The sequence below is a fragment of the Pezoporus flaviventris genome, unplaced genomic scaffold (genome assembly GCF_033815535.1).
Source record: "Pezoporus flaviventris isolate CSIRO_AGI_PZ_B2104156 unplaced genomic scaffold, CSIRO_AGI_Pfla_v1 ptg000079l, whole genome shotgun sequence".
Lineage (NCBI taxonomy): Eukaryota > Metazoa > Chordata > Aves > Psittaciformes > Psittacidae > Pezoporus > Pezoporus flaviventris.
The window spans coordinates 2701624-2726086 of NW_026892627.1; the positions used below are offsets into that span (position 1 = coordinate 2701624).

General features: G+C 42.3%; 1 protein-coding gene across 3 annotated transcripts in view; it reads left to right on the forward strand.

Moving 5' to 3' along the window:
- Nucleotides 1-24463, forward strand: part of OBSCN (obscurin, cytoskeletal calmodulin and titin-interacting RhoGEF) — a 154722-nt gene that overhangs the window by 31541 nt on the left and 98718 nt on the right. For all 3 annotated transcript variants that reach the window (XM_061474398.1, XM_061474400.1, XM_061474399.1), the window contains exons 10-26: nucleotides 513-788; nucleotides 1449-1724; nucleotides 6706-6981; nucleotides 7553-7828; nucleotides 8340-8615; nucleotides 9275-9550; nucleotides 10062-10337; nucleotides 10997-11272; nucleotides 12453-12728; nucleotides 13691-13966; nucleotides 14762-15037; nucleotides 16119-16385; nucleotides 16864-17133; nucleotides 17354-17617; nucleotides 22158-22424; nucleotides 22766-22878; nucleotides 23536-23689. In XM_061474398.1, the coding sequence (XP_061330382.1) occupies nucleotides 513-788; nucleotides 1449-1724; nucleotides 6706-6981; nucleotides 7553-7828; nucleotides 8340-8615; nucleotides 9275-9550; nucleotides 10062-10337; nucleotides 10997-11272; nucleotides 12453-12728; nucleotides 13691-13966; nucleotides 14762-15037; nucleotides 16119-16385; nucleotides 16864-17133; nucleotides 17354-17617; nucleotides 22158-22424; nucleotides 22766-22878; nucleotides 23536-23689 (4371 nt within the window). The remainder of the gene's footprint in view (nucleotides 1-512; nucleotides 789-1448; nucleotides 1725-6705; nucleotides 6982-7552; nucleotides 7829-8339; nucleotides 8616-9274; nucleotides 9551-10061; nucleotides 10338-10996; nucleotides 11273-12452; nucleotides 12729-13690; nucleotides 13967-14761; nucleotides 15038-16118; nucleotides 16386-16863; nucleotides 17134-17353; nucleotides 17618-22157; nucleotides 22425-22765; nucleotides 22879-23535; nucleotides 23690-24463) is intronic.

Genomic DNA, 24463 nt, shown 5'->3' on the forward strand with positions numbered 1-24463 from the left:
ACCTTTGCACCCCTCACAATTAGCTGGTGTGTCTGCAGGAAACCTGCAGGATCTCAGCGTAAGGACATAACAGAAGTCCAGGGAAAGAGGTGTTTGAAGAGCTCTGTTTAGATGGAGAATGACTGAATTTGAGTGACTCAAATAGGCAGAAAAAGAGCAATGGTTCCTGCATATGAGGATATCAGGGCTGTTGTGTTCTAATTCACTGGAAGCTTAGAGAGACATAGGAAGAGAAAAAGAGAGAAAATGGAGGAGGATTCAGGCACTATGTATAGGTGCTGGAAGTCCTAGGTTCAAACCTGTGCTCAAACAGATTTTTAACTTTATCCCAGAATTCTCATACACCTGTTCACCTCCTATCAGCAAAACAGAGATGAAGGTGCTTTCTGTTCTTGATGAGCCATCATGATGCTACCTGTCAGGACAAGTATAGTGAAATATGGGGAACTTGACTAAGCACTGAGAGGACAACTGCAAAAAAGCTATGTGTGGCTATTGTGGGTTTCTTACAGAGACAGAAGACGTGTTTACAAACACGGACAAGGTACAAAAAGAGGTGAAAGCTCCGCTATCAGAAAATGCCACACTGAGCTGTGAGGTGGCTCAGGAGAAGACTGATGTGAAATGGTACAAGGAGGGGAAGCTGATCACATCCAGCAAGAAGTTCAAGGTGGAGTCAGAAGGCAAATCGCGTCGCCTGGTGGTGGGTCAGCTGGAGAAGAAAGATGCTGGGGAGTACAGCTGTGAGGCTGCTGGCCAGAAACTGACCTTCAAGATCAGTGTCACAGGTGGGTGACATGTTGGCTCTCGTCACAGAGCAGTCCATGACTTTCATTTACTACAGAGAAAAATGAATCACTCTCTAGACTCCAGGGCCTGTGTAGCAGATTGAGTAGTGAGGTTGATCAGGCAGCCAGCCTCCGTGCATCCACTGTCACACAGATGCCTATGGCTAGATGTTTTCAACTGTGAGGTCAGTCCCACTCTGCAGTTCATGTTGTTTTCTGATTTCCCAGTAAGGACAATATAGACAAATTTACATATTCTATTGTGATTTATAAGGATTTATGGCCATCTCCTGTATGTGTAGGAAAATAGATCTGGAATCATTCTCAAGAAATCCCTAGAGTGGGCAAGGCTTACATCTGGGTCTGTGTAGCAGATGAAATTGGGTGTTTATTTGTGTATTGCATTAAGAAACAGAGTCAGATTTCTTGTGGGGAAGGGGAGAAGCTGAACTCCTGGGCATTGATTCATTTTCCTCAGAAATGGCTGATGTGTTGTCCTCAGGTGGTGCAGAGACTGTGTCCTGTCTGACTGTATCTTAGCTGTGGGTGAGACCATTCCAAAATGACAGGGCTGTGGAATGTGGCATAGCATTTGGCTTTGTGCACTTTGGACAGCCTGAACAAACCTGTGATTTTTAAATTCCTTCTCCCACCCCACAGAAGCAGAAGATGCGTTTATCAACAAAGACAAACTGAAGAAAGAGGTGAAAGCTGCGCTATCAGAAAATGCCACGCTGAGCTGCGAGGTGGCCCAGGAGAAGACTGATGTGAAATGGTACAAGGAGGGGAAGCTGATCACCTCCAGCAAGAAGTTCAAGGTGGAGTCAGAGGGCAAACTGCGTCGCTTGGTGGTGGGTCAGCTGGAGAAGAAAGATGCTGGGGAGTACAGCTGTGAGGCTGCTGGTCAGAAACTGACCTTCAAGATCACTGTCATAGGTGGGAGATGTATTTTGGTTGATATTTCATTGTCTTTTCTTTCTGTCTGGGTGTTTTCTCCTTTTTTTTTTTTTTCACTGTCAAAATATTAGAAATGATGTTAAAATTCTTTCTGATGTTGGTCTCATCTACCCTCTCAGAGAGGTAGATCAGGCAGAGGCTACATGCAGATATTCTGTTACCAGCTCCTCAACTCACTGTTTATCTCCTTAGGCTCAGATAGGGAATGAAGACTTTTCATTTGAGGGTACTGTGTTACAGGACATTTTCCAATCTGATTATCACTATTGGTATGCCTCCTCTTGTTATTCTTCCTTGAAAGTCATTGTATTCTTCCCTTTTTGTTTCATCTTTTCTCTACACAATGTCCTACTTCCCAAAACAGAGAATTGCTTCAATTATTCCAGTCTGGCTGTGCAAACACAGGTGTGAGCACAGCCTCGTAACTCCATGCAGCATGAAACTTTTGTGGATGATGAACAGAAATGGATACAGATCTATGCAACTTGAACTACGATTTGTATTTAACAACATTTCCCCCAGATTTTCCTTCTCCCTTTTTTTTTAATCTGTCCTTGAATACCCAGTTGTGGTTTGTAAGGCTAAGAGTAGTGGTGAATATACTTGTCTACCAAGTACTACTTAAACAGTATTGTTTACAAGACCCCTAATTTATTGTGGCTGCATTGAGAATGTTTTGGAGTTGATACTAGTGTATGATCCTTGAAATTTGGCGTCAGCTGCACCACACATCTGCTGAACCAAAGGTAATGACTGTTCACTGCAATTTCTACACCTGTAATGACCATTCACAAGTCCAGGAGTGTTTATTTGTATTTGCATTCCCCAATGATAAAAAACATGATTTGGAGTCTGAGAATTTAATATTGTGGCTGTTCTTTCACTCTGACCACACTAGAGATTTCTTTGGTCTCAGTTTGTTTTGCAAGAGGTTCAGTAAATGTTATCTCAGGCTCCAGGCAGCCATATATGTCTCTGGTACATTCTGAGTGATCATTTCTGAACTGGATAATAGGAAAGGGTTTGGTTTTGTTTTATTCGTGTTTATAATGCTTCACTGTCTTTGCAGCCAAATACCTCTCTGTTAGCCTCTGTTAGATCAGAACAGGCAATCTATTTTCTCCTCTGCTTTCTTACAGCATACAACACACAATGCTGACAGAGGTCTGGCATTTTATCAGCTATGTAGAAGAGCAACTGTGTTGGGAGTCTGTTGACTTTCCTGTTTGCAGCCTTGCTGTGGACCTGAAGCCCCTGCTTCAGGGCATAGGTCAAGTGCTGTCCCCTTGTAAAAGCTATACTGCTCTCCCACTGCCTTGGGACATCCTCCTCCTTCCATTTCTTATGTGCAATGTGCAACTGCTGCTATAGCAAAAAGCTCTACTTCTCCCCATAGCATATATTGTAAACCGTCAGATGTTATGAATCCCCACTCTGAGTGGTATACAGAGAATGTGAGTTGCGGTACTGTCTCTTTATCATGAATTCTGTAGCTCATGCTTTTGGCACAGGGAACTGCCAGTTTCAGTGAAGGATGGATTATGGTAAGGCTAGATTTGAGAGGCATCTTTCAGAGAAAATGTAACATGGGCTTATACCAGTTTTTTTTCTGTTAACGACAAGCTCACGCTTAGCTGATGAAACTAGTTCATACATTACTGCAGAGGGGTAGTCAAAAAAAAACTATAGAAATTTAGTGCTTTTACACTAAATTCCTCTACCTGAGGGCTAGTCTTAGCTGTCTGCCTCGGAAACCAAAGGTTTTCAATTCTTTTTCAAAATGGATGAGCAGGGTAATGTAACACCTTCCCCTCTGTTGTAAGTGGAGAGTGCTTGCCTAGCTACCGTTGCTGTATTTCTCGTGTGTACAACTGTAACATGACATGCAAGTCCCACACTCACTGGAAAATGATCTGATGTGAAAGTCAGGAGGGATTATGAGTACTCTGAGTGTCTGGCTCTTTTGCTGCAGAAATCCTTATTTTACCAGATTATCCCAAAGTGCAGTGGCTTTATGGGTCTTAATTTATCCTGTTACCATCGCACTCAGAAAGCTTTTCAGGGTTCCTGTACTCCAGGGGTCCACTAGTAGCACAAAACCTTCCATATTTGAGGACCACTTGAAGGTTAGATGCTTAGTGTTTAATACTGGAATGCGGCCATAGATTTTTTGCTTAATACAAAAAGAACCAGTTGCTTAACATCTTGGGACAGGGTTAGATTTGTAACCAAGAGCTGATCCTGAAATGTTGTTATTTCAATACTCGTGGTATGCAGTGAAATTCTGATTTGAAGTTGGCAAAAGCTCTGTGTCCTGAAAACGGCTTTCCTCAATTTCAGTGTAACTTCACTAACCAGTTTCAACAGAAGTTGGAAATGTCATCCATACTGACAGCTTGTTTCACTTAAAAATAAGTTTATAAGACAAATTACTGGCTAGTGTAAGTCACTTTATAAGCTTATTGAAAGTTTTAGTCATATTTCCTATCCCTAAGAAAATGGTTTATATTAAAGGGCAAGAATGCAGAGGACAAGTAAGCAACCCCTATGGCATATTCCTGCCCTGCTAACATAAAATTTTAAATGCAGCCCCCATTCAAACAGACTAGTTTAACTTGTTTAGTGCCCTCTGCGTATTTAGTGTCCAAGCTGTTGATGGAAGTTAAAATGTTTATATTTTTGCAACCAGTTTTGAATACAAACCGTGGTGTGTGCTCAAGCCCTTTTACATACCAAAATGCTGCTTAATCTTCAGTGGACTGGTAGGTGCCTGTCCTGGGTTCAGCAGTAGCAGTCATTTTTTCTTCTTCTTGGTGCTGGTGCAGTGCAGTGTTTTGACTTTCAGCTCGGGAACAGAGCTGATAACAAGGATGTTTTGGTTTGGCCAAGGACTTTGTGAGCCTCATGCTCTGCCAGGGAGGAGGGGAAGCTGGGAGGAAGCAGAGACAGGACACCTGACCCAAACTGACCAAAGAGGTATTCCATACCACAGCACGTCATGCCCAGGATGTAACTGGGAGTTAGCCGGAAGGGCTGGGAGACTGCGGGGTTGGAGGAGGTATCGGTCGGAGCTTGGTCGGGCTTGGGGGGCGAGTTATCGGTCAGCGGGTGGTGAGGTGTTGTATTCTGTTCCCTTGTTATTTCCTTTATCATTATTATCATTGGTGGTAGCAGTAGTGATTTGTGTTATACCTTAGTTACTAAACTGTTCTTATCTCAACCCGTGGGAGTTGCATTCTTTTGATTCTCCTCTCCGTCCCTCCGAGAGCAGGGGGAGGGCAAGAAAGGGGGGGAAGTGAGCGAACGAATTACCTGACTGGGTTTAAACCACGACAGTGCCTTTGAGAAATTTTGCATCAGCCAGCACAGGCCATGTGCACTGCCCAGTTAATGACACCTTAATGACAATAATCTCTCCTCACACCCTTTCTACAGCCAATATAAGCAGAGAAGCTCAAATTTAAAGCATATAAATTGTGTTCCAGCTTTGGCTTGCTCCCTGCAGGACATCTCTGCAGGGACTGTGTTTTATTGATGGCAAGCCTATGATGTGGCTCCCAGAACTGCATGTAGTGCCATGATCAGTAGTGTAGGAACCTGACCTGGACTTACACCTACTCCTTACCCTCCCAGACAGCTACTGCCAGGGTACAGACATGATAGAGATGATATGCAGAGGAGAAAGTCATCAAGGAGGAGAAAATACTGGCATTAGGAGGCTGCAGAGTGACTGTGGGTAGGAAGGCTGCAGAACAGGTTATGGAAGGGATTCACCATGGCTATCAGGGAGAACAAAGAGCCTTCCAGGTCATGTTAACCAGGTAACCCAGATGTCTGAAGCTGGATGTATGAACTATCTTTCATTACTGCGTTGCAACTGAATGGCAATGGAAACCCCATACGCTTGGTAGTCAGTTTATCTTTGGAATTTGTGATTCTGTAGCACTGACATCATGGACTTCAGTGATCAAATGCAACACTAAATCAGCATAGACACCTATGCTAACTCCTGGATGCTTGTTGCTGTGTGATATCCATCATAGAGTCATACCAAAAATATTTTATATTTCTTGTGCAGTAAATCAGTGGAAAAAATATGGCAGACAATTTATTTAGAGACTGTTTGTCCTCCCACATGTCAAATGAACACTGATATAAAAACTAACAGTGATCACACCAGTTGTCGCCAAAAGGAAAACCATTATAGTAATTGCTAAAAGATGCAATTTATCAGTCTTACTTAGCAAGGTGACAACTGAATCTTTTCAATGCATATACCTAACTAAATATTAATTACACAAGATATCCTCTTGATGCCAACTATACTGGTTGAGATGGAAGTTCTAAGTGGTACTGTGGAAGAACATGATTTTTAACACTTCATTCTTGTTGCTTGTGTTCGGTATTAAGAGAAGATTACCTATGGCCAGTTTTCTGAAAAATCAGGTTTCTGAGGAAAGAAAAGTATACTTCAAATTTTATATGGATGTTTTATGTACAATGTAGCCCAAGTATTTCTCCATATTATGGAGGAACCCTTATTATATTTGGGGGGATTGAATTAGAAGATATTTTCTGAACAACACCCAGTCTTGATCCAAAATAGGACATATAAATTCCTGTAAATAATGTGATAGTGAAAATGGCAACTCATAATTGTGATATGTTTAACGACTTCTAAATGTGGGGTGTAGAAACACCAAAAAAACCAGAGGGATTTTTATCTTTGTCTTCATTATAAAAAATAAGAATATGAGGTGCTCAAGCTGTTCATAAAAACTAGTCAGAGAGGTATGATAATTATATGTACTATGTTTTGAGGGTGTGTTCTTCCATGTGATAAAAGAAACTGTAAAGCAATGTTACTTACAAGAATGCTGACACAAAATACATGTAGTATCTACTTGTTGCAAGTGATTTTTATCTTACATATTTTTTCCCTGATGTTTCCCTGTTTCAGAAGCAGAAGATGCATTTGTCAACAAGGAGAAGGTACAAAAAGAGGTGAAAGCTGCATTATCAGAAAATGCCACGCTGAGCTGTGAGGTGGCTCAGGAGAAGACTGATGTGAAATGGTACAAGGAGGGGAAGCTGATCACATCCACCAAGAAGTTCAAGGTGGAGTCGGAAGGCAAATCGCGTCGCCTGGTGGTGGGTCAGCTGGAGAAGAAAGATGCTGGGGAGTACAGCTGTGAGGCTGCTGGCCAGAAACTGACCTTCAAGATCGATGTCACAGGTGACAGGACATGTTTGCTCTCATCACAGAGCGGTCCATGATTTTCATTTACAACAGGCAAAACTGAATCACTGTCTGGGCTTCAGGGGCTGTGCAGCCTCGATGTTAAGTAGTGATTTCTGATTTCCCAGTAAGGACAGTATAGACAAATTTACATATGCTGTTGTGATTTATAAGGATTTATGGCCATCTCCTGTATGTGTGGGAAAATAGATCTGGAATCATTCTCAAGAAGTCCCTAGAGCAGGCAAGGCTTACATCTGGGTCCCTGTGGCAGATGAGATTGGGTGTTTATTTGTGCATTACATTAAGGAACAAAAAGTCAGATTTCTTATGGATTCATGGGGGTTGGAAGAACCTTAACTCCTGGGCGTTGATTCATTTTCCTCAGAAATTCTGAGGCACAGCTCTAGACTGTAGAGAGAATTGTGTCCTGTCTGAGTGTATCTTAGCTGTGGGTGAGACAGAGCTGCTGGAAAGTCTTGTAATCAGGATTTTGCATTTGACTGTGAGTGTTCAGGCACAGCCTGAACAAACCTGTGATTTTTAAATTCCTTCTCCCTCCCCACAGAAGCAGAAGATGCGTTTATCAACAAAGACAAACTGAAGAAAGAGGTGAAAGCTGCGCTATCAGAAAATGCCACGCTGAGCTGCGAGGTGGCCCAGGAGAAGACTGATGTGAAATGGTACAAGGAGGGGAAGCTGATCACCTCTAGCAAGAAGTTCAAGGTGGAGTCAGAGGGCAAACTGCGTCGCTTGGTGGTGGGTCAGCTGGAGAAGAAAGATGCTGGGGAGTACAGCTGTGAGGCTGCTGGCCAGAAATTGACCTTCAAGATCGATGTCACAGGTGGGAGAAAATTGCCTGGCCTGGCCTTCCTGCTTCTAGAATATTTAGAAAAAAAAAAATATTATGTATCTTCTATGTAAAACAATATAAAATATTTAAGATGGGGACCCATCCTGGTTAAACTTAAGGGGCTATGCATTTCTAAAGCAACAAGACCGTGAACAGGAATGTGTTGATTGCGCTTCTCAATCCCCACATGCTGGTGCAACCAGAACAAGTCTTCAGTGCAGGTGATTTTCAGTGAATTTCAGAGCAGGGCAGGGGCACAGTGGAGAGTAGTAGTGTGTCAGTCCAGTGGCTGCACTCACCAAAACAATACACAAAAAAAAGCTTTGAAAACCAACCACAACCACTTACCCCCTTCTCTTCCTCCTCCCCCCAAAAAAGCACTCATCAAAATGGTTTTAACGTTCTTCCAATAGCTTTATATGTAGTATTATGTGTAAGTCAAGGTAAGAGGATTGAGCAACATCATGTTTTAAAGAAACTCTGATTTTCTCTCTCTTTTCAGAGCCAGAAGTTGTATTTACAAACAAGGAGAAGGTGCAGAAAGAGGTGAAAGCTGCGCTATCAGAAAACGCCACGCTGAGCTGTGAGGTGGCTCAGGAGAAGACTGATGTGAAATGGTACAAGGAGGGGAAGCTGATCACCTCCAGCAAGAAGTTCAAGGTGGATTCAGAGGGCAAATTGCGTCGCTTGATGGTGGGTCAGCTGGAGAAGAAAGATGCTGGGGAGTACAGCTGTGAGGCTGCTGGCCAGAAACTGACCTTCAAGATCAGTGTCACAGGTGAGAGGACATGTTGGCTCTCATCACAGAGCAGTCCATTACTTTCGTTTACAACAGGCAAAACTGAACCACTGTCTGGGCTTCAGGAACCATGTAGACTGGATGTTAAGTATTGAGGTTGATCAGGCAGCCAGCTTGCGTGCATCCACTGTCACACAGATGCCTATGGCTAGATGTCTTCATCCACTCAACAGTCCATGTTGTTTTCTGATTTCCCAGTAAGGACAATATAGTCAAATTTACATATGCTGTTGTGATTTATAAGGATTTATGGCCATCTCCTGTATGTGTGGGAAAATAGATCTGGAATCATTCTCAAGAAGTCCCTAGAGCAGGCAAGGCTTACATCTGGGTCCCTGTGGCAGATGAGATTGGGTGTTTATTTGTGCATTACATTAAGGAACAAAAAGTCAGATTTCTTATGGATTCATGGGGGTTGGAAGAACCTTAACTCCTGGGCGTTGATTCATTTTCCTCAGAAATTCTGAGGCACAGCTCTAGACTGTAGAGAGAATTGTGTCCTGTCTGAGTGTATCTTAGCTGTGGGTGAGACAGAGCTGCTGGAAAGTCTTGTAATCAGGATTTTGCATTTGACTATGAGTGTTCAGGCACAGCCTGAACAAACCTGTGATTTTTAAATTCCTTCTCCCTCCCCACAGAAGCAGAAGATGCGTTTATCAACAAAGACAAACTGAAGAAAGAGGTGAAAGCTGCGCTATCAGAAAATGCCACGCTGAGCTGCGAGGTGGCCCAGGAGAAGACTGATGTGAAATGGTACAAGGAGGGGAAGCTGATCACCTCTAGCAAGAAGTTCAAGGTGGAGTCAGAGGGCAAACTGCGTCGCTTGGTGGTGGGTCAGCTGGAGAAGAAAGATGCTGGGGAGTACAGCTGTGAGGCTGCTGGCCAGAAATTGACCTTCAAGATCGATGTCACAGGTGGGAGAAAATTGCCTGGCCTGGCCTTCCTGCTTCTAGAATATTTAGAAAAAAAAAAATATTATGTATCTTCTATGTAAAACAATATAAAATATTTAAGATGGGGACCCATCCTGGTTAAACTTAAGGGGCTATGCATTTCTAAAGCAACAAGACCGTGAACAGGAATGTGTTGATTGCGCTTCTCAATCCCCACATGCTGGTGCAACCAGAACAAGTCTTCAGTGCAGGTGATTTTCAGTGAATTTCAGAGCAGGGCAGGGGCACAGTGGAGAGTAGTAGTGTGTCAGTCCAGTGGCTGCACTCACCAAAACAATACACAAAAAAAAGCTTTGAAAACCAACCACAACCACTTACCCCCTTCTCTTCCTCCTCCCCCCAAAAAAGCACTCATCAAAATGGTTTTAACGTTCTTCCAATAGCTTTATATGTAGTATTATGTGTAAGTCAAGGTAAGAGGATTGAGCAACATCATGTTTTAAAGAAACTCTGATTTTCTCTCTCTTTTCAGAGCCAGAAGTTGTATTTACAAACAAGGAGAAGGTGCAGAAAGAGGTGAAAGCTGCGCTATCAGAAAACGCCACGCTGAGCTGTGAGGTGGCTCAGGAGAAGACTGATGTGAAATGGTACAAGGAGGGGAAGCTGATCACCTCCAGCAAGAAGTTCAAGGTGGATTCAGAGGGCAAATTGCGTCGCTTGATGGTGGGTCAGCTGGAGAAGAAAGATGCTGGGGAGTACAGCTGTGAGGCTGCTGGCCAGAAACTGACCTTCAAGATCAGTGTCACAGGTGAGAGGACATGTTGGCTCTCATCACAGAGCAGTCCATTACTTTCGTTTACAACAGGCAAAACTGAACCACTGTCTGGGCTTCAGGAACCATGTAGACTGGATGTTAAGTATTGAGGTTGATCAGGCAGCCAGCTTGCGTGCATCCACTGTCACACAGATGCCTATGGCTAGATGTCTTCATCCACTCAACAGTCCATGTTGTTTTCTGATTTCCCAGTAAGGACAATATAGTCAAATTTACATATGCTGTTGTGATTTATAAGGATTTATGGCCATCTCCTGTATGTGTGGGAAAATAGATCTGGAATCATTCTCAAGAAGTCCCTAGAGCAGGCAAGGCTTACATCTGGGTCCCTGTGGCAGATGAGATTGGGTGTTTATTTGTGCATTACATTAAGGAACAAAAAGTCAGATTTCTTATGGATTCATGGGGGTTGGAAGAACCTTAACTCCTGGGCGTTGATTCATTTTCCTCAGAAATTCTGAGGCACAGCTCTAGACTGTAGAGAGAATTGTGTCCTGTCTGAGTGTATCTTAGCTGTGGGTGAGACAGAGCTGCTGGAAAGTCTTGTAATCAGGATTTTGCATTTGACTGTGAGTGTTCAGGCACAGCCTGAACAAACCTGTGATTTTTAAATTCCTTCTCCCTCCCCACAGAAGCAGAAGATGCGTTTATCAACAAAGACAAACTGAAGAAAGAGGTGAAAGCTGCGCTATCAGAAAATGCCACGCTGAGCTGCGAGGTGGCCCAGGAGAAGACTGATGTGAAATGGTACAAGGAGGGGAAGCTGATCACCTCTAGCAAGAAGTTCAAGGTGGAGTCAGAGGGCAAACTGCGTCGCTTGGTGGTGGGTCAGCTGGAGAAGAAAGATGCTGGGGAGTACACTTGTGAGGCTGCTGGCCAGAAACTGACCTTCAAGATCGATGTCACCGGTGAGAGGAGATTCTTTGGCCCATCATTCCCATTTCTAGGATATTTAGAAAAATTAGTATTATTTCATGAGTTTTTTTCCTTTTACTGTTCATATTTTTGGAGACCATCATTGGATGGCCTAGCTATAATGTGGAAATCAGTCAAATAGTTACAAATACAGTTCTCTTTATATATATGTATGCATGTGTGTATGTAAAACTGTGTAAGACGTTTAAACAGGGAGCTGCATTCTTGGGAGCTGCTCATCACTGTAGGAAAAGGGCTATGAAAAAGGACTCGCTTACTGCACATCCCCATCTTCACATGTTGGTGCAATGAGAACAAACCTGCACTGCAGCTGATTCTCAGTGCATTTTAGATCAGGTTCATGGTGAAGAGTGATTACGTATCTGCTCAATGTCTGTACTGCTTTTCTTTCTCTTAGCCTGAGGGAAAGATGTGGCAATAAGACTTGATACATGTTAAGTTCTTTAAGGCATCGGGGAAATGGCAATTAGGGAAAGAATTTGTTGTGGAAACTCATTCCAGGTGCATAACCCTACTGGGGCTGTAGAGTGGTAGTATGGATTCAGCTTCCTAATTCCCTCTCTACCTCCCGATCCTCTTTTAAGTTGGATGACTAATATGTCTTCTAGAGAACAAAAGGAATTTCAACATTTGGGTGTAACATGAGCTGAGCTTTTTTCAAGGTCACAGTAAGGAGTATTAACATAGTCCTGAACATGTCAGTCCTGGTCTAGCACCCTTCTCATTTAACAAAATGACCTGAGAGACAACAGAGGCAGCTATTGAGAACCAAAGAAGCAAACGATACAGTTCTGTGAGACAGCATAGGAGCTCTTGCCTCTAAAACTATGTTATACTACATTCACCTTCAACCAAAACTTTTCCTGTCATGACTAGATCCTGCCATACAATGCTCCTATGAACCATGCAGATGATCTTCTAGCTAACTGATGTTTATATACTAATCTTTGTGTGATTTGTGACAAAGCAACAAAAGGCTTTAAAAAAATTAATCAGTCAACCCCCAGCACAAAATGGTTCGCATGTTCTTCCAGTAGCTTTGGATGTTCATTGTCAAATCGCAGGCTTGGTTTCCAGTGTTACCTGTAAGCCACAATAAGGGGATTAGGCAACATCATATCTTGGAGACACTGATTTTCTCTCTCTTTTCAGAGCCAGAAGTTGTATTTACAAACAAGGAGAAGGTGCAGAAAGAGGTGAAAGCTGCGCTATCAGAAAACGCTATGCTGAGCTGTGAGGTGGCTCAGGAGAAGACTGATGTGAAGTGGTACAAGGAGGGGAAGCTGATCACGTCCAGCAAGAAGTTCAAGGTGGAGTCAGAGGGCAAATTGCGTCGCTTGGTGGTGGGTCAGCTGGAGAAGAAAGATGCTGGGGAGTACAGCTGTGAGGCTGCTGGCCAGAAACTGACCTTCAAGATCAGTGTCACAGGTGAGACACACTGTGTCTGAATTACAGAAGAAGATTATAGAGTTGGAATAATCATTTGGAATAATCAGGGCCTTGTTTCAGACTGTAGAGCTGAGACATCATCTGATTTTCTGTACCTTATTGCCTGGATTTCTAGAAGTGGGAATATTTGGATTTAACATGACACAAAGGCCTATGTCATTCTCTGTTTATAATAATAGCCACAGATAAATATAATAGAAATAATAATCAATATATTATTCATATTTCTCCCATTTCTGGAATCCCAAAGGGTTATTCTTATGCACTGAACTTCTTAAAAGGAAACAGCCATTCAAAAAATCATTTTCCTGTTAGACTGCTCATCCCATTTCTTAAATCTGAGAGGCTGGAATGTGTTTTGTCATTTGCAGTTTCGGCAGCAGCATGCCTTGAGATGGGTTGAAAACTCAGCACTTTTTACGAATTTGGGCTGTTGTCTGTTTGAGGTCTCAGCCTTCTGAGATGCCCTAGTATTTCTGCCAGGTGCTAAATATCCCTTTGTCATGAAAGATTCTCAGCAATTGTGCTTTGGAACAGTATTCACAAGGTGCCCAAACTGTTTCTAGTATGCGATACTAAAAGGAGTTTTGATGTTGCAACAGTCTTGGTTACCTTGCCAGCCGTGATCCTGAAACCTACCTGAGCACTTGCAGGGAGATAATATTTCCTTTGTTGTTTTGACAGTCACATTGTGACAGTGGAAAAGACCATGAAGAATCTGTTCCAGAAGCCAATAGTTCTGTGTTGATGTCAAGGACCCTTTTGGTTCCTTGCCTTCCTTGACTCTTCCCTATTTTCACAGGAGGGTAAATATTGCCCAGTGAAGGCAGTTAGTTTTGGCAAGTGGCAATCTAAATATTTTCCAAGCCTGTGTACAGAAATCTGTAAGATTGATCTCATTTGAATTCCTTAGTCAATATTTTCTTCCTTTCTACATTCAGAGCCCAAACCTGCATTTATAAACCAGGAACAAGTCCAGAAGGAGGTTAATGCTGTCCTGACAGAAAGTGCCACCCTCAGCTGTGAGGTAGCACAGGATGCAACTGAAGTGAAATGGTTCAAGGATGGAAAACTGCTCATAACCTCCAGGAAATTCAAAATAGAATCTGTCGGTAAAACCCGGCGCCTTGTCATAGGGCAGCTGGAGAAGAAAGATGCTGGAGAATACATCTGTGAGGCTGCAGGCCAGCGGCTGACTTTCAAGGTGGAACCAACTGGTGAGTATTCACTTTGAGGCTCTAAGAAGAAATCTGTATGGCTTAGAAGAAAGCTGGATATTCCCTACCCAGCGGCCATAGTACAACCACCATTTTCCTTGAAGCAACACCAGTGAACCCCATCACACATTAATTCGTGCTTTTTAATCTACTGGTTTTGGCTATGGAAATGCTATGTAGGTTTCTGCTTACCTCCTTCATACACCCTGTTGCCCAACTTTTTACAGTGGTGGGGAGTTGAAAGTATGAGTAAGAAATCTTGAAGAGCAGCAATTGAGATGTGAGAAAGGTGAGTAAGTAAAGCTGGTGTGCTGCTTGTGTGTACCCCAAAACTGTCTGGTTTTGTGGCCAAGTATTGTACAAGATAAAGAAGAAGCAAAGAGAAAGACAGTAGAGAAAACAGAAAAGAAAACAGGCCATAAATTCAAAGTTAGCACATTAATATTTCTTTTTCATTTGATCTAAAATCCTAAAAATGGAAGAGGAAAGAATTATACAGGTCATCTTATGTCTGAGAAGCAAGTATTTTTGGGGCAGTAGATAAAATGTATATTTGCATTTCCTTTCCTTTGCTTCTTTTCTAAGCAGAAGCTTTTGTTTGCTTGACAGATTATTTTCTTTCTTCCCCCTCAGCAAATTATTATACTAGCCACAAATACCCAGCCATATTCCCTGGGTTATCACGAATTATGGGTGAGCTGATGTTATGAGTCAGGAAAAGAGAGTAATAGAAAATGCTGTGTTAATGCTCAAATCCTTAAGTTGTTCATTTTCCTATTTTAATGACTTTTCTAGAACCAGAGGCTAAATTTGAAAATAAAGTTGTCCAGAAAGAGCCTCTCATTGTTCAAGAACATGAAAATATCACACTGACTACTTCAATTACTCCTGAAACTGCTGCAGTAAGGTGGTTCAAGGATGGAACAGAAATCAAGGCAAACAAGAAATATGAGATCAAGAGTGAGGGTGCATCCAGGACCCTGACAGTGAACCTGGCTGAGAGCACAGACACTGCCATATACACATGTCAGGCAAAGAGTGACAAGCAAGAATTCAAAGTACAGGTGAAAGGTAAGCTGAGAACATTACACAGGTCATTTCTCAACCCAACAGCTATGCTTCTCCCATGGTAGAGTAGAGGTGAAGTACAAACTCCTTCTAAAACTGTTACAACCTCAAGGCTTGAATTGCTGTTATAGCTGCTGTGGCTGCCCCACCATAGGCCAGCAAAGTTCTTCTGCTCCAAAAACCCGTTTTCTACCCTTTGCTGGCCACTCAGGGTGTCAAGGATGCCTGTGACAAGTGCTTCTCCTGGCATCTGCTCTCCACTCTCATCGTGCTGCTCTTCCTCCTCCCACAGTAGCTGGGGCATATTAGAGCCCTAGGTCTTCTCCACTGCTCACTGGCATGACAAAGCTGATGAGGATCTAGAGGGATGTTGCGTGTATGAGTTAGTCACAAGGGGGAACTGGATCTGAATTGTATCTTCCTCTTTTTGTGGGGTGGTGCACCTTGGATGCTGTTCTTTAGTCAAGGCTAAGGCTATAAACTGACAAGAATAGTTAAGTACAGCTGATCCAAGGGTGGAGATGAGAGGGGTAATGTCCCAGAGCAAAGCCCTCCTTTCTTCTCTTCAGACACTCACACTGGAGTTGTCAGCAGTTGAGACACATTCCCTCAGCTCCCTTTGGAGTCATTGCAGAAACGTAGTTTCTAGTAGATCATGATCTTTTAAAGTATCACTTCAAGAGTATAGAAATCACACCCTGTATTTCTCTGAGTCCATTAGCTCTGTCTCCAGTGATGGAGGAGATAAAGGTGGCTGTGGCTTATGCATCTGTACAGATTTTCAGTCAGGCAAATCAGGCTCTGACCTAAAGCACCATGTGGTCTCATCAGGTAAAAGATTAGAAAGACAATACCTAGCCATGTTTTTAGACACTGTTCTTGCTTTACATAATTATATTAAGATACCATGCTAATGGAATCTTCCTAAATTTAAACCTTTCTGGTTTGTTTCTGCCTACCCTGATCCCCCAGAATCTTCTGGGGTTGTTTATTTTATATTTTTTAAGCTGGCTGGAGCCAGTTTCTTAGAACACATTTATTATCTTTTTCCTTTCTCATCATTTTTCCTTCTTCTGGATCTCAGAAATCCCAGTGAAGTTTGTCAAAAAGCTTGAAGCTGTTAATGCAGAGATTGGAGGCAGTGTCACTTTGACCTGTGATGTGAGCCATGCCAAAGGGAAGGTGGTGTGGCGAAGGAACAAAGCAGAGATCAAGCCCAGCAAGCGTTTCCATATTCATGAGGAGGGGATCAAGCGAACCCTGACAATAACAGGGATCCGGGCTGAGGATGAGGGAGAATACTCCTGCGAGTCCAGAAGTGACAAGAGCACCATTACCATCACCCCCAAAGGTATGTCTACAATGGTGACAATGTAGAGGGGTCCTTGGGTTTTGTCCTCACCTATTACAACTCTGTAAAGCTGCAGTTTTTTCAGTGTTTGTGCTGTCTGCTGTGTTAACAGCAAAATACAAAACTCAGTGTCAGTGACTCTCTCAGTGTCAGTGGACTCTACTTGTGAAGAACATAATGATTTTGAGACATGCTGAGCTCAGGCCTTCTAATATGTGGGTAAACTGACCTTTATATTGCATTTGAGGCTGCAATTAAGTATCCCAAACTTAAGATGAGATTTTACCCCCTGTTTGCTTGCCTCTCTTTTCTGGTGTCTTCAGACACAAAACTTAGACATGGGAAACATGATGATCCATTATTATGATCACTCACTCTAAATAAGAAAAATTGATGTTTCCAATAAAATCGTCAAAGCTTTTGGCTCTGTGAAGGTGTTTATGCTATGTCTCCTAAATGTTTTATTCCTATCCATCAGCTCCCAGAGTGGTGAAATTTGTTACCAGTCTCATCAGTGTGGTTTCTGAGGAAGGAAAAGAAGCTGTGTTCAAGTGCACTGTCTCTCCCAGTGATGCCGTGGTCACTTGGCTCAGGAATGGTGTCAAGATTGAAGCCAGCAAGAAGTACGTGATTTCACACAAGGACACTAACCACAGCCTCACCATCACTGATCTGACACTGGAAGATGCAGCTGAAATCTCTGCTAATGCTGAGGGTGTAGAAAGCACAGCCAATCTCAGAGTCCGAGGTAAGAGGTGATCATGCCCCTGTCACTGGTGCTACAACCTACATTGTCATGTAGTCTTCCTTCTGATTATGTTAGTAGGGAAATTCTGCTTTTCCATCATGAAACAGGGAAGCCCAGAGTGCATTTGGACTGGAGATACATGAGCCACTATTTAAATTTTCTCTGAAAGTCTTTTTCTGGATCCTCTGCATTCTTACTAATATTTCTTCTCCTTTCACAGAGGCCCCAATCTCATTCAAGAAGAAACTGGAGCCCAAAACAGTTGAAGAGAAAGATACAGTGACCTTGGAGGTAGAGCTGACCAAGCCTGCAGAGGTGAAGTGGATGAGGAACAACATTGTCTTGAAGCCCAGTGAAAAAATAGAGATCAAAGCTGAGGGAACAAAACATATCCTGGTAGTTAAGGACATCTCCTTTGCAGACCGGGGCTTCTACTGTTGTGAAAGTCCTGATGACAAGACCCAAGCCAAGATCAATGTGGAAAGTAAGTTGAATGATCTCCAGTTCTATAAATACCCTGGAGAGGGTTTGGAGGTGGATGCTGGTCTCTTCCATTATCATAATGGCTACTGCCCAACCGACTGCCATGGGGACAGAGGGACACAACCATCAGCTTGGCCACAAGTCAGATGACTGAGAGGAGGTGAAAGCAAGAGCAGTAAACAGAGAATGGCTGTCTGGTTCCTATTGCCTCCATCTCATCTCATCAGCTCTCAGTCATGCTGTTGACCATTAAGCTTCTTAGCTGATTCTTCTCTTTCCTCTGAAATTTCTCACATTGTTCTTTCCTTTGTATGTCTTTAAGCAAACCATTCCCTCTTCAGCCACCCATTGCCCTAATTCTGCTAAACCACCTCTTTCAGAATATCTCTTTATATTCAGTTAGAGGTAGAAAAACTATCAGAACAAATCTTCTGCTTGAAGGTGCTGCCCTTTCAAGTAAGCTAATGGTGTCTCAGCTGTAGCCCTCTACTTCTGCCCTTTTCCAGGATCCTTTTGTCATGATTGTTACAGGATAGATGAAGATAGGATTGAAGCCCTTGAGGACTATCTAATTTTGTGTGTAAAGCCCCTGCCACCAATTGGTACTGTGTAGGTCATACATAATAGGTAAGGAGGACTTGATAACAGATTTCAGGTAAATGAGATGTTATAAAGTGGAAGGGAACAATCTGTTCTCCATGTGGAAATAATGATGGGAAATAATGGACTTCAATCACAAGAAAGATCCAGGTTATACAATAAAAGAGGTTTTAGTAGCTGGATGATTTAATAGGTTGTCTGGAGAGGTCTTGGAGCTTTCATCATGGGTTTAAGAAAATGTTACTGAAATATCTGTCGCAATGATGTAAAGAGCTGAGTGTGCCCTAGAATGGGACAGAAGAGCGAAATGAATTTTCTAGGTTTTTCCAGCCTGATAAACTTGTGGTCTTCTGGTGGAATCAAAGAAATGAGAAATTAATAACAGGCTGCCTCATACAGAGCAGGGTTTGTCAAATCACATTCATGCATTGCTAAGACAGTTTAATCTTCAAAATCTTCCTGGCTTACAGTTGTCAAAAACCCACTGGTTTAGCATCCATACAGGGATCCATAACACACAGGGCAGTTATCACTTGCGTTGGTGGTTACTCATCTTTATATCCAAACTGAATGGCTCTATCAAAAACCAAACAATAGCAGTGGCTAGTAGTTTGTAGATTAGTCTTGGATTCATGAAGCCTTAATCTAGGTCATTACTTTCAGCTCCTTTTGTAGCTAACAGAAAGAAGAAACCTCTGGAGAGTGTTTAAAGATAATGAATTGAATTATCTTCTGAGTGTCTAAGATTCAAGGAATGTTGCATGACTACGATCCTGATTTACAGCTAGATTCAGATTTACTGAGTCAGTTAAATCAGGTGAAGAGGGTTAGCAGAAGATAGAAATATAGCCTTTCTACAGTCACAATATGCTGGAAGAATACAGTGCAGTTTGCTGCTCCATCCTCTTTCAAACATTGCACCTCAAGGCATTTTGTTCAGACTCTGGGTGATACTAATTTTCCTTCCAGCAAGACGTTTCAGCAGTTAGTTGTAGATCCAGTTACACCTGGTTTTAATCACTGACTGTTGCTACAGCTAAGTGATAGAAACAAAAATGATGGAACTGTTTATATAGGAAGTATTTGGGTAGTCCTGATAACCGCCAACAGTATTTTGTGTAAAGTGAGTTACGCAAGCATAAATGTGTATCTGTCTCTGGTTTATAAACTTCCTATTCTGATGGAGACAGAGGATTTTGCTGTGTGCTTCCTAGGTAGCCAGCTGCATTCTCATCACTTGTGTTTAGTGTCACTGGAAAAAGTAGCTCCTCTGTTGATGAACTGAGATGGTTTCACACAGTGATGGAAACTCATGGATCATGATAAAAAACAGGAATCAGCTTGCTATAGCAGGGATTTTTTTTTTTTGCATATGATTATCCAAGCCTTATTTAAGAGATGAAGCAGGAAAGGGGCCATATACAAGAACCTCACTAGACTTACTGGATTCTGCATCCAAGTCCTCCAACTGAGGTGGCACCGAGCTCTCACTCTGCTTTACAGCAAAAGCAAGACTTTAGAAGTCTAAAACTATGCTCCACTTTTTGGCATAAAAGCAAATAACCTCTTTTCAGTAGAATGTGTAAGAGCTTACATTGAGGTCAGCAGAAGTTCTTTAAATGCTCACAGTCTGGGGAATTAAGCTACTATTATTTGATGCTCAGCTTTAGTCTAAGAAGCCTGATTTCAGAGGAGCTTTTTTAAAAAAGAAAACCACCAAGCTGGACTCATACTGTTTGGTTTGGGATTGATTTTGGAGCAAGGTAAATAATGAATAGCTATGTGAAAATGTGTTGATCTGCTCCAGTATGAAAGCTGCTTCATCAAAAGATAAGCATCTGTAACTATCTTAAGATACCAGGAGGTCCTAAAAACAACTGAGCTTCTCAAACCAGCAACATATCTGATTGAGTATCTATTTTCAGTTGTTACCAAGAGGAGATGTTTGTGGAAGACTTAAGTCAAGTCAGTCATGGGTAAAGTGATCCTTCCTCTGATTCACCTCTAAGTGTTCAGCAGGGAACAGCCTAATTAGGTCAATTAATTATAGTAGAAATTATACTGGGAACATGAGTATGAAATTTCAAATTTCTTGACATAAAATATTGTCTATTAAAAGAAATCCTGTGAAAGCTTTAACCATCTACCGTTGCTGCTTTATGACAAGACTTTTGGAAAAAGTAGGTTTTTTTTTTTTCCAATGCTATGTACAGAACCAGGTGAGGATATATCCAGGAGGCCACCTTCTGAGTTAGAAATTGCTATGCTATTTAGTTAATGCCTTTGCAAGTCCCTTTCACAATCTCTTTGGAATAATTTCAGTTTGATCTTTGGTCCATTCACTGTTTGAGTGGTTGGAGTGTTTACTAACTTAAGGGAAAGGTTAGATGGTAACACGCTGTGTTCAGTTTAGAGAATAAGGTCCCTTGTGGGGGATAGGTACTGGCCACAAAATCAGATCAGAAATCGGGGGCTGATGCAGCTTCTGACCAGAAAAGCCAGGAGAGCTGGTGTATAAGTTTGCAAAGCAAAGAATAAGCTGCTGCAAGTGTCTGTACGTCCATCATTTGTCTGGTTGAGACATGTTCGTGGTGCAAATTTGAGCTTAAGTGCTTGTGACCTTGGAGAAGACCATGAGAAGGGAATCAAGTGTGGTTTACTTGAGAGAGGAATTACACAGGATCCTGCAAAGGATGTGTGCGTTCCCCTAAAGGTGCTATGACGTATAACAGGCAACAGGGGGGACACAAAAAATGTAAGGAGATGGCATTGCATGGAGTCTGCTGCCACCCTCCTGGAGATAGCCAAACTGTGCTTCTTTCTATCCAGTTTGCTGATAAGGCCATAGTGTATTCACATCACCTCTGTGGGACCTTTGGAGAAATAGCTTGTGTCCTCTTGTCACCATGTAGTGTAAGGACAGGTGCCAATTGTAGATATTTGAGCCTCAGAGAGGTTGTGGTGTCATCAGCTCAGGAGCTGAGTCTAGACCACCACCACAGAACAGAGCCCACAGCCCATCCTGCTGATGTTTGCATTCAGATCCTGGCTGAGTGGGGATTATCTCTGTTAAACATGCACTAGGAAGGTCAAAATAGGAGACTAATTATTGTGAATTTATGTGTCTGTAGAGGTCTTTTGTTTGTTTGGGTTTTTTATATTTGTCAACTGAATTTCTTTTAAGGGTGAGAAAAGTCTAAACGATAAATGCATTTTACTGAATGATGGAATATTAATGTCTTGTAGTAGCAACAGATAATCTTCACTCAAAACAGATGCTGTCACGGGTCAGCACACATCACACCATGTCATGGGTTACTTTTTGTTTGGTTGGTCTTTTTCCTTTTGCCAAAAGCTTTTTCTTCTTCCTACTATTTCCCTCTCTGCCCTTTTTCGTCCTAGTTGAAGAACTGCACAATATTGTTTATTCCTTCATGCTCTATTAGTGATCATCTTTCTCTTGAATCATACCTAAAGTATTTTCAGCAACATCTCTCTTGTACAGCGCAGGGATGTATAAATAATAAGTGTTATCTTATTCTGGAGTGTTTCTGCCTAATGGTTATTGGTGACCACCTCACCCAGCTCATGAGTGTTTCTAGTCCTCTTTGTGTGTGTGTACAAATTCAGAGCTTATTTCTGGTCTGGCCAGTGAGTGTGGTGGACCTTGGTAGAAAAAGGGACAGTTTGCCCTTTTTCTGCAATGTTTGCTTGACTTGTTTGTCTCAGCTGAAAACACCCATTTTAAGAATAGCAGCCATGTGAGCAGTATAGCCGCAGACAAGTTTTATTTCCTGCAATGGTGGTTGTTTAATTAGCAGATACCAATTAATTGGCAGGTACCTGCACGAGAAACAGGGAAAGAACCTGTTTTGGAAGTCCTCAGAGTATTTCACAGCTATCGGTGTGAGATCTCCAACCTGCCTGTGTTTGTTTTCCAGTGAGGCAGATCAAGCTGGTGAAAGGTCTTCAGCACTTGGAAGTCTCTGAGAAAGGGACTGTCACCTTTGAAGTGGAGGTGTCACATGAGGATGTGGAAGGGACCTGGCAGAAGGATGGCGTTCGGCTGAACCCTGCATCAAATATCAATATTGGTGTTCTGGGGAAGAAACATTCACTGACTCTTTCTTCGGTGACTCTTGAAGATGCAGGACTCATCTCCTTCAAAGCAGAAGGCATTTTTTCATCAGGGAGGCTCACTGTGACAGGTACACAAACCTGAAAATCTCAGCCCCTGGTTGGTGTGGGGCATGGCTGTCTTCTGTCTCAGAGAGTGAGCTTCTAGGAGGGCAACAAGCTTTCCTTGTAACTGCAAGGGATGTTAAGCAGTAGACTATCATCAGTAATGTATCCTTCTAATGTCAACAGGATTATTGTAACATCATTGTCCATGGAACAACTCATGATAATGTGATCAAAACAATGTGATTTTGTTCTCACAAACATTATTAAGCGTGGAACCTAGGCTCTAACTATATCCATCATTGCTTGTGCCAAATGGTCCGGGAGACCTAATTCCCCACTAACTGGACTTCCTCTTCTTTTGCAGAATTGCCTGCGAGAATCAGCAAGCCTTTGGTAGACATCAATGTAACTCAGAAGGACAAAGTCACATTTGAGTGTGAGCTGTCCAAGCCCAGCGGGGTTGTCAAGTGGTTCAAGGTACAGCACTTACTGTAGAGTGGTATTTTAATTTCTAACTTCTCTGGAAGGGAATGGGAGCCTTTGATTTCACTTCCAGGGGGTGTGATCCTCCACCTTTGCTATACAGCTCTTAGCACTACTCTTTTGTCCTTACATTCATTTACTTGCCCAGTCCATCACTGTTATTTATTTACTGCATGTATTTACTGGCTTAAAAGTTAATGTTTTCTGTTCTTGGAGTCTTGAGTTTCATGCCTAGCAGTTCTCACTCAGGATTTATAGCCTCTCTGGGAACTGTTTAAGGTGAAATCTCAATTGCCTTTACACCTGATAGTCATTTTGGGGATCATCTTAGGCATTTCATGTACCTTCCTTTGGGCTCAGCTGATGCTTCCCTTAAATGGGGATAACAGTATTTCTTCAAGGTAATGTCTGCATTTCTTCAAGGTAATGTCTGAAAGGCCTTATTGCCGACCCTTTACAGTGCCTTAAACCTTCAAACAGGCATCTAAGGTCAACCAAAAGTTGTGCATGTTCTTCAGCCATTTGTACGTTTTGCAAGCACAATTCCGTTAAGTCCAATGAAACAGGTGAATTAAGTACAGATCTGAATGTTTGTTTTGTTCACTGCACAGTACAGCTGACAATGATATGGTTTGGCTTTTTCCCTTCTAGGATGGGAAGGAGCTCCAGCAAAGTAAAAAAGTGGGGATTATTTCCCAGGGAACTAAGAGAAGCCTTATTATTCACAAGTGTGAATATGAAGATCAGGGAACCTATATATGTGAAGTAGCTGAAGAGAAGACATCAGCTACCCTAAAGGTTCATGGTATGTTTCACTGAAGTAGGGCATTACATCTACTGGCGTGTTTTTGACTACGCAGCAAGAAATGCTTTGTGGACAGTTCATGTATCTCACAATTACTCATTTTGCTCAACTTGATCTTCTTAGTGAGAAAGTTCTGGCAGAGCTGTCCAGTGCTCTTAGAGGAGCATTTTGGAAGAGGTGCTAACTTAGTTTTTCCATTTTTCATAAGTGATTTCTGTTCTCTGGAGTTTGAGTGGCATTTCTAGATTGTCAAGTTAGTAAACACCAAATAACTTGACACAGAGCAGGTATATAATGGCTGGTGCTGACATGATTTGGTTTAGGTTCTGCTATTGTCACAGGGGGACTTTGCCTGAATAAGGACTGGACAAGCCTTGGGTATGATTTCAGGAATTGCTCTGATTTTTATGTTGTAAATCTTAAGGAAAGGATTGTGATTTCTAACTCTTCATCTCCTCTTTATGCTCAAGACAGTTTTTTCCTGTGTGTGTTGCACTGTGCAACTGGTCAAGCATCAGCATACTTTATCAGCAGCCTCTGAAGCAACCAGAGAGAAACCAGTGCTAACAAACAGATACTGGACAGGTCTGCTGTGCCCTGCAGTTGGTTTTTTTGAGCAGGACATCTGAAGACAGACCAGCTTTTATCGCTTACTAGATACTGTCCTCGTGTGGCCACTTAGGTTCAGTAACATCTTCATGAACATCTGTCCTTTCCACTGCTCTGTTGGACTCCCCCTCTTCTCCCTGATGTGTTTGGGATGGGTTGCTATTT